The sequence below is a fragment of the Nicotiana sylvestris genome, chromosome 1 (genome assembly GCF_000393655.2).
Source record: "Nicotiana sylvestris chromosome 1, ASM39365v2, whole genome shotgun sequence".
Lineage (NCBI taxonomy): Eukaryota > Viridiplantae > Streptophyta > Magnoliopsida > Solanales > Solanaceae > Nicotiana > Nicotiana sylvestris.
Genome location: NC_091057.1, coordinates 133,085,889 through 133,097,662, shown reverse-complemented (window position 1 = coordinate 133,097,662; position 11,774 = coordinate 133,085,889). Strand labels below are relative to the sequence as shown.

The 11,774-nt window shown below is 40.4% G+C and overlaps 1 protein-coding gene across 1 annotated transcript; it reads right to left on the bottom strand.

Annotated features, from left to right (window-relative positions):
• Window positions 1-7,904: 7,904 nt before the first annotated feature.
• Window positions 7,905-10,384, bottom strand: LOC138874600 (uncharacterized). The gene is made up of 3 exons (XM_070153332.1): window positions 9,947-10,384; window positions 8,774-9,385; window positions 7,905-8,465 (listed from the first exon to the last, which is right to left on the bottom strand). Exons 1-3 carry the CDS (start codon window positions 10,382-10,384, stop codon window positions 7,905-7,907), a joined length of 1,611 nt encoding a protein of 536 aa, XP_070009433.1.
• Window positions 10,385-11,774: the final 1,390 nt, after the last annotated feature.

Sequence of the window (11,774 nt, the reverse complement as noted above, 5' to 3'; positions counted from 1 at the left end):
CTCATAAGATGTGAACTTCTTGCTGAGGTAATATATGGCTTGCTCTTTCCTTCCAGTGATATCATACTGACCCAACACGCAACCAAATAAGTTATCCAAGACTGTCAAATAAAGAATCAAAGGTCTCCCAGGTTCCGGTAGGACCAACACAGGTGGGTTTGACAAATAGCCCTTTATCTTATCGAATGCTTCCTGGCACTCGTCAGTCCATTTGACCGCAACATCCTTTTTTAATAGCTTAAAGATAGGCTCACAAGTTGTCATGAGCTGAGCGATAAACATGCTGATGTAGTTCAACCTCCCTAACTGACTCATCACCTCGGTCTTGTTCTTTGGCGGTGGTAGCTCTTGGATAGCTTTGATCTTTGACAGATCCAATTCAATGCCCCGACGACTGACTATGAACCCCAATAGTTTTTTGGATGGAACACTAAAGGCACACTTTGTAGGGTTGAGCTTTAGATTGTACCTGCGGAGCCTTTGGAAGAACTTTCTCAGATCCTTGACGTGGTCTGATTGCTTCCTGGACTGTATGATCACATCATCCACGTAAACCTTAATCTCCTTGTGTATCATGTCATGGAATATGGTCTTCATTGCCCTCATGTAAGTTGCCCCAGTGTTTTTCAAACGGAAAGGCATGACCTGGTAGCAATGTGTTCCCCAAGGCGTGATGAATGCCATCTTTTCTGCATCTTCCTCATCCATTAAAATCTTATGATACCCCGTATAGCAGTCCACAAATGATCCAATCTCATGCTTGGCGCAATTATCGATCAGAATATGGATGTTTGGCAGTGGAAAGTTGTCCTTTGGACTTGCTTTGTTGAGATCACAATAGTCAACACACACCCTGGTCTTACCATCTTTCTTTGGCACATGCACGATATTGGCTAACCACGTGGGATACCGTGTGACTTGAATGACCTTTGCAGCAAGCTGCTTTGTGACCTCTTCTTTAATCTTCACACTTATGTCACTTTTGAACTTTCTCAACTTCTGCTTGACGGGAGGGAATGCTAGATCAATTGACAATTTATGGACCACCAAATCGGTACTCAAGCATGGCATGTCATCATACGACCATGCAAAAATATTCTTGTACTCAAACAATGCTTTAACTATCTCTTCCCTGATTTGCGGTTCAAGATGGACACTTATCTTAGTTTCTCTGACATTATCTGGGTCCTCTAAATTGATTGCTTCTATATCATTCAGGTTAGGCTTAGGTTTTTCCTTAAAATGACTTAGTTCCTTACTAATCTCTTCAAAGGCTTCATCCTCATCATATTCTGATTCGTCATCACACTCTATATTTCTTGGATTATTATTTCAGAATTTGATTGATTTTTAAAACTGGCCGAAGATTGCTCATGCATGTCATGTCATTGAAATCAGCATAAAAAGAATTGTATAGAGAAGAAAAGAAAAACAAAAATAAAACTATCAGGAATGATGGAAAGGGGAAATTGCATTTCATTGAAGATAAAGGATAACAGGGTCTGTACATCAACAAGGGAAAAATAAAAGTCTGGATCACAACCCTAGAATGACCTAGTTGTACATCATCTAGAAATGTAATTTGATTTTTCGACTAGACAAATGGTACAAAAGGGAACTTCACCTAGTTCATCTAGGATACCATTAGCTATGTCATAACCAAAGAAACTGAACGCTGCAGCACATACTTTCAATCTTACAACAATAAGAAATCATGCCGCAAATAGGGAATCAACAACAGATTGTGTACAACAAGATTTGGGGAATGAGCAGCATTTTGACAATTACTCAACTGCCCAATGGGTGCAAGAAACTTTCAAAAATAATGTAGCCCAGGCCAATACCTCATGTCAAGACATTCCTTCACAGGACACCAAAGTTGAACAACATTTAGCAAACAATAAAGAGAATGACTTAATTGAAGATACAGATTTTGAGAAATTCAGGACCAATGGAAAAGATAACTGGGCAGGAGGGAGATTATGGATCAACCAAACAGAGGAAGTCTTAGCAGATGGGCAGATTCCAGATACAATGCATAGTGAAAAAGAATTTGGAGGAAATGAAGTGGAAGATGAGGATCAAAGTTTTAATTGTAATGTCAATGCAATCAATATTCAAACCATAAGTGAATGCACAAATGCAGCAGAAGAAAAGACAAAAGAGGGGAACATCAATATTATAGATCCAAGAGGGACTTTACAAATTGATATTAGTAATGTCTTGAAAGAAGCAGAAAATAAAGACAAGAACCAACAGAAAAAGTTAGACAAGAACCAAGAGAAGACAGAGCAATTCTATGCAAGAAGTGGTGTACCATTGAGCACTAGGAATGATGTAGTAGGAAGTGTTGTTCCATCGAACAATACACAACTGTTGACAAATGAATTAGAAGAAAAAGATGCTGAACTTACCAATCTGGAAAATGATGCTGAACTTACCAATCTAGCATATGATGTAGTGACATCTAAACAAGCATTTGTTTGGCACAGGCTATGGTGAATGTTTCAAACAAGATTTGGGCTTTTATTGATGAAATATTTGAGGTTACTATTCTGTATAACATGACTCAACAACTGACTTTGAGATTAACGCACACTGAAACACATGTTGAGCTCATTCTTACACTAGTTTATGCCAAACGTGATCGCATTGAAAGAATTGAACTATGGGATTCTCTATATGCAATGGCATCAGATATGACAGTACCATGGCTAGTTGGAGGCGACTTTAATGTAATATGGGATGAGGAAGAGAAATTTGGAGGCTTACCCGTTTCTCTCATTGAAGTAGATGACTTTAGGCACTGCATAAATACATGCATCTTGATAGACTTGGGATTTAAAGGAAGCATATTTACATGGTGGAATGGAAGATCAGAGGAAGACTGTATTTTTAAAAGATTAGATAGATGTTTTGACAATCATGAATTGCAACAGACTTTTCCTGGATTGGAGGTAACTCACCTGTCCAAAATTGGGTCCGATCATTGCCCAATGATGCTAAAATGTGATATAGAAACTCCTTCAATTAAGAAGTCATTCAGATTTCTTAACTTCTGGACTAAGCATGAATCTTTCAAAGATTTAGTAAAGGAGAATTGGAATGCTGATTTTAGTGCTAACCCTTTCTGTATTTTTAACTACAAGTTAAAGAAGCTTAAGAAAGCACTATCTACCTGGAACAGAGCTACATATGGGGATATATTCCAGAAGATTGCAAGCCTGGAGGAGGTGGTCTTGGTTCATGAAAGGCAGTTTGAAGTCAATCCTACACAGATGAACAGACAAAGATTACAACAGGTCCAAGCTGAAATGATTAAATATCTTGCATTAGAAGAAGAATTCTGGAGACAAAAAGCTGGCATGGTATGGTTCAAAGATGGCGATAGAAACACTAAATTCTTCCATGCTCAAGTTAATGGGAGAAGGAAGAGATTGAAATTATCAAGGATCTAGAATAACATTGGTGACTAGATTGAAGAAGATCAATTAATAGCAGAAAAAGCACTAAAGTTCTACAAGGATCAATTTACTGAGAGTGTAGTCCCAAATGATTTCGATATTCTAAATCATGTACCTTCAATGGTAGATAGTGATCAACATGAAAGATTGATGGCATTGTCTTCCAATAAAGAAGTGAAGAGAGCAGTTATGGGTTTGAATGGGGACTCAGCTGGTGGACCTGATGGTTTCACTGGAGCCTTCTACCAAACATGCTGGGAAATTATTGAAGAAGATGTTGTCCAAATGGTCAAGGCTTTCTTTTGCGGTCAGCGGCTGCCAAAGAGGGTTACACACACAAACCTGGTTTTATTACCAAAGAAAAAAGAAGTTATGACCTTTGCTGACATGAGACCAATCAGTCTTAGTAACTTTGTTAACAAGATTTTCTCTAGGGTTATTCATGATAGGTTGGTTGAATTATTACCAAACATAATCTCAGAGGAACAGGCAGGTTTTGTGAAGGGCAGGAGCATAGTTAAGAACGTACTGTTAACTCAAGATATCATTACGGATATCAGGTTGAGAAAAAAAGCAGGTCCAAACGTTGTGATTAAGCTTGATATGGAAAAAGCTTATGATAGGCTATCATGGCTATTCCTGACCAAAATACTAAGGAAAATGGGATTTCCTGAAGCTTTTATTGGATTGATCTTTGATTTGATTGGGAACAACTGGTACTCTGTGCTTATAAATGGTCAACCTAATGGTTTCTTCAAATCATCGAGGGGAGTTAAACAGGGTGATCCTTTGTCACTAGCTCTATTTATTCTAGTAGCAGAAGCACTTTCTCGGGGATTGAATTCACTTCACACTAACCTGTATTTCTGTGGATTTGGAATGCCAAAATAGAGCCCAAAAATAAATCATCTATCATACGCTGATGATACAATCATTTTCTGCTCATCTGATGAAACTTCATTGAGACTTGTCATGGAGGTTCTGCAAGCTTATGAATCATCATCTGGTCAACTGTCGAACAAAACCAAATCAGCCACATACCTGCATCATTTAACGGATAATGAGGTGATTAACAAGGTGGAAAGGATTACAGGTATACAAAGACAATGTTTCCCTATGACCTATCTTGGCTGTCCTATTTTTTATGCAAGAAGAAGGGGAGACTATTACCAGGGATTAATCACCAAGGTTATGGAAAAACTTCAGTCATGGAAAGGCAAACTCCTGATTGTAGGAGGCAGAGCTGTTCTAATCGCAAATGTCCTGCAGAGTATCCCAATTCATATGTTGTCAGCAGTTAATCCTCCAAATTATGTGATCAACAAATTACATAGCATTTTTGTCAAGTTTTTCTGGAGTAGCAATGTCGGAGGCAGCACTAGACATTGGGCGTCCTGGACTAACCTGCGTATGCCTTTTGACGAGGGAGGCATAGGCTTCAGGTCCCTGCATGACGTATCGAAGGCACTTTTCTGCAAATTGTGGTGGAATTTCAAGACTAAGCCCACTTTGTGGAGTGCATTTATTTGTCAAAAGTACTGCAAGAAAATAAATGCAGTAATTGTACCTTGGAAACGTGGATTCCGTGTGTGGAGAAAAATGCTAGAATGTAGGGATTTGATTGAGCATCAAATATACTGGAAACTGAGAATGGGATCAGCTCAATTTTGGTTCGATAATTGGACTGAGATGGAAGCCTTATATTTTCAAGTGTCTGCAGGTTTTGTTATCGATGAGGATATTCATAATGTCAACGATCTGACTGAAAATGGTATGTGGAATGTGGATAAAATTTTTGAGAGCCTACCTGAAGATCTGGCAAACCACATTGTGCAGAATATTAGACCACCATCTGAAAGTTCACAGTTAGATACTCCTTTCTGGATGCTTGAAACAAGGGGACATTTTACAGTAAAATCTGCATGGGATTACCTGCGAAGAAGAGACAACCCAAAATTAGCTTACAAGATGATATGGGTAAAAGGTTTACCTTTTATCCTTCTTCCCATGGAAGGTGTGGAAAGCAAAACTGCCACTTGATGATTTTTTGCGTAAAATAGGATACTCCATGCCATCTAAATGTTGGTGCTGTGCTGATACTAAGGAGGAGTCTTTAATTCATTTGTTCTTCACATCAAATGCAGCTAGAAGTGTTTGGAGATACTTCCTGAGGAGAGCAGGAATTGCATTAGATGGGTTGTCTTTATATCAAGCAATTACAAAGAGTTGGACATCACCAGTAGTACCTAGATTGAAGCCAGTGTTACAAGCTTTACCTGCATGCATTGTATGGGAACTTTGGAAGAGAAGAAACAGTTTGAAATATGGAGAAGCAGTGTCAGTGAACAGAGTTATTTACCAGGTGTCATCTACGTTGGAATCGCTGGTCCAACTGAAAAAGCCAGGACTACATGTGCCTCACAAGTGGCTGGACTTACTGACAATGATGGAGCAATACACACCTTGACTGAAATATGATAAAGTGTTATGGGAATTTCCTTCAAGAGGATGGATCAAAGTGAATACGGATGGAGCATATAGAGGAAACCTAGAGAGGAGTTCAATTGGTTTCTGCATAAGGGATGAGGAAGGAGATTTGATATATGCAGAAGGAAGGGAGATCTCTGAAGGAACCAACAATGAATCAGAAGCGGTAACTATTGTGGAGGCATTGAAGATGTGCAAAAATCTTAATTATTGCCGGATATGGCTGCAGATAGATTCTATGTTATTAAAGAACATTATAGAGGAATCATGGAAACCTCCATGGTATATTACTGAACATGTAGAGGAGATTTTAAGAATGAAGGAACAAAATACCATCAAGGTCACACACATTTTCAGAGAAGGGAATACATTAGCAGACCATCTTGCCAATTACGCCCTCGATGAAGGAAATACTGAATGCCATAGTTTATGAGATCTGGACTCAAAAGGAAGGAGGATTATTAACGAAGATAAGATGTAATGTCCCTACATAAGAGTGAAAGTTGCAAGGATTTAGGAGGAAAAGAGGAGTCATTTTGTTATCAAGCTCGAATCTTTCTGGAGGAGAGTTTAGATAGCAATTTTCGGCTAACTTTTTCTTTTTTACAGGTTTTTCATCGAAGCTAATGCCTAATATTTTAGTAGAATCTAAAATGGTGGTATTAATGCATTGCTTTTCAATCCATTGGGAGGACATTAAAGAAGGGTTTTCGCTATTTTACAATATATTTATACATGGAAACGACTCACAACAAAGAGAAATAGTGCAATAGCATGGGAAATAACTTGAGCATGTATTTTTAAGAAGTTTATGCACATTATCAGAAGCAAAATGGTTTGGAGTGCACATGGGGTAACGTGGAAGGCATGACAGACAGCACATGCTATCTAGAAAAGGAATCACATGGAAAGGTGTAATACATATGGAAAGTTATCTAGGATACATAAAAACATGCAATACTTTAGGATGATGGTACTATGGGATATAATTCTTTATGCTTCACATGTATGTGGAGCTCATGTGCTTATGGATATTACAACACAAAGTTGTCTCTAATGGTCAGGGAACGCAGCAATGGGGACAAAAATGCCTCTGGATCGACAATGTTGTTTGATCACGCAAGGCAGCAGTTTTCATGAACGCCTTTGAAGCTGTCCAACTTGGAATATTCAGCTGGCCCGTGAGTCTTTTGGAAAAATTTCGAATAGGGATGCTCTTGCACGCCAAGTTGAACCTGAAAGTAACTCGAGGCTCGAGGAAAGCATGCGAGTATACTGACAAGGGGAGCATGGGCCAAAATTATAGCATGCGTCTTGAAAACAAAAGAGAAAACAGGTGTCTACAAAAGCTGGAATTTGCTACAAAAATGGAATGTTATCTCGGATGCAGACTTGCTTTTTACAAAGTTTAATAGCATTAATGTGATATCAATGTTGAGTGCAACACTCAATTTTGATAATAAGCTATTTGTTAAATTCAAACTTTATTCCTTTCATTTCATAGGATATCATGACATTGTATTTTGTCTTATTTTGTTATAAATAAAACTAGCCCTAGGCGTATGCCTAGTGGATTGACTAAAAATTAAAAAAGAATGACCCAGCTAGAAAGTAAAACAAAACGAACTGCCAAGACTTCTTCCGGGTAGGGAGAGGAGTAGCCTTCCAATTGTTAAGCTTTGTAATCGGCCCAACGAACTACACGTCCGTGTTGCTAGAACCTTCTCCAACCTCTACCATGTTCACATCATCAAACAACCTCTGGAACCTTTCAATTATCTCCTCATCAACGTCAACCACAAAACTTGGAACTTGGAACGTCAACCACCAGGCTTGATAGAAAACCTAGAGAGACGTAGAACAGGCTTTGGAAGTGCCACACGCCTTTTGTTTCAACCTTTTAGCCCTTTTCACATCTGCTGCTGTAGGTTTGAACCCAAGACCGAACGTACCCTAATTTTCAGGGAGGGACACTGGCTGTATGATACCCTGTAGAGATGCACCCAGACCTTTACCGGGCACAAAGCCATTTTTCAGCATTTCAAAGGCCACCATGACTGATGCGGAGGTTACCTTTGGAATTGGAACACGTTTCCCTTCTGAAACTTTCTCGACCAACACTGTTTCAAAAATCTGATAGACCCAAGGCCCTTTGTCATATTCAACCTCAATGAAAGGGATAGAGGCATCACTATGAGCACACAAGTTATCTTCACCATGCATGACGATCTCTTGTCTATCATATTCGAACTTGACCATCTGGTGCAGAGTGGACATGACTGCTTTAGCGGCATGAATCCAAGGGTGACCTAACAACAAATTGTAGGAGCCATCCACGTCCAGCACCTGGAACTTCTTGGTGAATTCCACCAGTCCTATTGTCAACTCAAGCACTATATCACCGACCGAATATTTTCCTCCGCTGTCAAATCCCCGAACGCAGATGTTGTTCTTGTGAATCCTTTCATCATCCACTTTCAACTTCTTCAGAGTATAGAGGGGCAGATGTTTGCACTGGAACCATTGTCAACTAATACCCTGGTTACCACAAAAATTTTACATTTTACCGTAAGGTAGAGAGCTCTGTTATGCTCAGTACCTTCCACACGTAACTCATCATCAGAGAAGGTGACCATGTTCACCTCAAATATTTTGTTGGTGATCTTTTCAAGACGGTTTACTGAAATTTTGTTAGGAACATGAGCCACGTTCAGAATTTTCATCAAGGCCCGACGATGCTCGTCTGAGTGGATTAACAATGACAATAGTGAAATCTGAGCAGGCATCTTTCTCAACTGCTCCTCGATGGAATAATCTTGTACCTTTATTTTTCTCAGAAACTCCTCTGCCTCTTCTTCAGTCATTGCTTTGTTTACTAGAACTGGGTTATCTCTGGATGTTTTAGCTTCCCTTAACTCTTTCGGGGCAAAGCATCTCCTCGAACGAGTTAATCCCTGGGCCTTATTGACTTTTTCTTTCACTTCCTTTCCCTTGTAGGTCATTATCACCCATTTATAGTTCCACGGGATAGCCTTGGTGCTGATTATAAACAACTGGGTTACAGGCTTGATGATGACAGAATCCGTACGGGCACCTTCTACAATTATGATAGGCTTGTTTGCCACTCCTGGCACAACCACTTTTGACTTTTCTTGCTTCACCGCAACATCACTTGGGGATCCTTTCTTGATTACCACAGATGCTTCACTGTTTGCCCTGCTCAACTTGTTCACTGATCCTTCAACTGTTGGTTTTTCAACTGGCTTGACCTCACTAGACCGACTCATCATGACGGTCTGTGAAGGCTTCTTGGGCTCCCCTACCTTATGTACTATCTCAATCTTGTTTGTTTCCTGATGGGTTGGTAATGGGTTATGGTTGATGTTGGGTGCCTCTGGAGCTTGGACTTCAATCCGGTTTGTGTCAATGAGCTCCTGGATGGTATTTTTCAGGTGCTAGCACTTCTCAGTATCATGCCCCGGGGTACCAGAACAATATTCATAGCTCACAGAGTAATCAAGATTCTTTGGAGGAGGGTTTGGCAATTTCGACTCAATCAGCATATCCAACTGCCTCAATCTATGGAATAACTTGGTATAAGACTCCCCCAACGGGGTGAAAGTTTTCTTCCACTGCAACCTCTCATTTTTGAATGCTGGATTGGGTTAGAAACCTAGACCGGCAGGGTTTCGGTAGGATCCTGGGGGTGGGTAAGCATTTTGTGGAGCTGGGGCATGCCATTGTGCGTAAGCAGGAGGTTGAGTATATGTCTGGGCATGGTGGACAGAAATATGAGGGTCTAGTGATGGGAAGTAGTGTTGTGGTAAACTATATGGGGTTTAGGCGTAGGCTTGGTGATGGGGTCGAGGCTGGGTGTATTGTTGTGACGGGCCCCTAGGTCCAAACCATGATCCTGAATCGATTGTTGCCACATCTTCTTTCTTCTTCTTTCCGATCACTCTCCCAGTACCTTTCTAAATGTCTTGGGTAGTTGCCTTAATAGCCGAGTAACTTATGATTTTATTTGATTTAAGCCCTTCTTCCACCATGCCACCCGTCTTCACTACCTCGTTGAAGGACTTGCCTACGGTCGATACCAAATGGCCGAAGTAAGTAGGCTCCAGAGCCTGCAGAAAATAATCCACCATTTCGCTCTCCTTCATCGGAGGGTCAACTCTTGCCGCTTGTTCTCTCCAACGAAAACCGTACTCCTTGAAACTTTCACTAGACTTCTTCTCAATCTTAGTTAGAGATAAACAATTTGAGATAATCTCGAGGTTGTATTGGAAGTGACAAGAGAATGCTTGGGCCAAATCATCCCATGTATACCATCTGTTGTGATACTGATAAGTGTACCACTCCAACGCTGCGCCGCTCAAACTCAGGATAAAGTATGCCATCAATAGCTCCTCTTTCCCACTGGCTCTTCTCATTTTACTGCAGAATCCCCTCAAATGGGCCACCGAGTCTCCGTGCCTGTCATATAGATCGAATTTAAGCATCTTGAATCCCGCCGGCAGTTGAATATTGGGAAATAAACACAAATATTTATAGGCCACGCTCACCTAGTCTCTCAATCCCTGCATGTTTCTGAATGACTGTTCCAGGCTTTTAACCTTCCTGAACATCTCCTCCTGTTCTGGGTTCTTAGGTGGTTTCTCAGCCTCACCTGGGAGGTCGAAACGAGGAGTGTAGGAGTAAGGATTTGGGGCCTTAAAAGTAGGCTTCGGGGGGGGGGGGTATTATAGGTTATCTTGGGTCTGGAATAAAGTCTCACTAGAGGATTTATGGAGTGTAGCAGATGGGGGTGCCACGAAAATAGGGGTGGCTGGTGGAGGGGGTATGGGACAGGTTTGTGTGGTGGAGCTTGTGGGGTTTGGGAAGTGGTGCCTTGGTAGTGGTGGTAAATGGGAAAGCCTAGAAATGAATCGACAGTGGGAGGTTCTTGGGATTGGGCCAGCGGCGAGATGAAAGCAGGGTTGGCGGGGTAGGATGGTGGTGGATGGCCTTTCACCCATGCCTGGTACATCTCTGCCATCTGGTGTTTCAGCTTATACAACTCCTCTTTCAAGTTAACATCAGACTCTTCCCCCCTCTTGACGGATCAATAACACTTGCATCCAGTTCTTGGTTAGCCATGATCAACTTGTCTTTGGACCTGGTGTTGTACGAGTGAGTTTCCAGAATGCCAAACAAACTTATCACCTGCCTAATCTTGATGATAACGACAAACTTGTTAGAGATTAGGGCTTAACAGATAGGCAACCGCACGTTGGGGATGCAATGTACCTAAGCAGTTAACCATTTCTATTATACATTTGATCGGTTGCTTGCATCATCCCGGCTTTCCCTAATTTTCATTTTGCAACTTCTCTTTTTTTTTTCTTATTTTTTCATTCTTGCTTTTCTTTGCTTGATTCTTGCTTTTCTTTATTCTCTCATCTTCCTCTCTTGTATTGCCATTACTTCTTTCCCGATTTTTCTTGTTTTCTCTCTTTTCTTTTGTTTCTCTATTTTTTCTTTTTTTTTTCTTTTTTCTTTCCTTTTTTTCATGGTTATGATCGAATCCTATTGGGGGTTGCCTACATATCATGACGCCACATGAATCAGACCACGCGTAGTTCTGGGAATAAGTGTAAAATAATAAATAAAAATAAAAAAATATTTTGGGATTTTCAAATTTTCATAAAATAAAAACGTCTTGATTACAACAACTCATCCTATAGAATTTAATCATAAAACTAACAGACTCGAAAAGAGGGACTAACAGATTCCAACAGAAAGATAAAAATACTGACCCGAAAACAAACTAACAGACTCCAA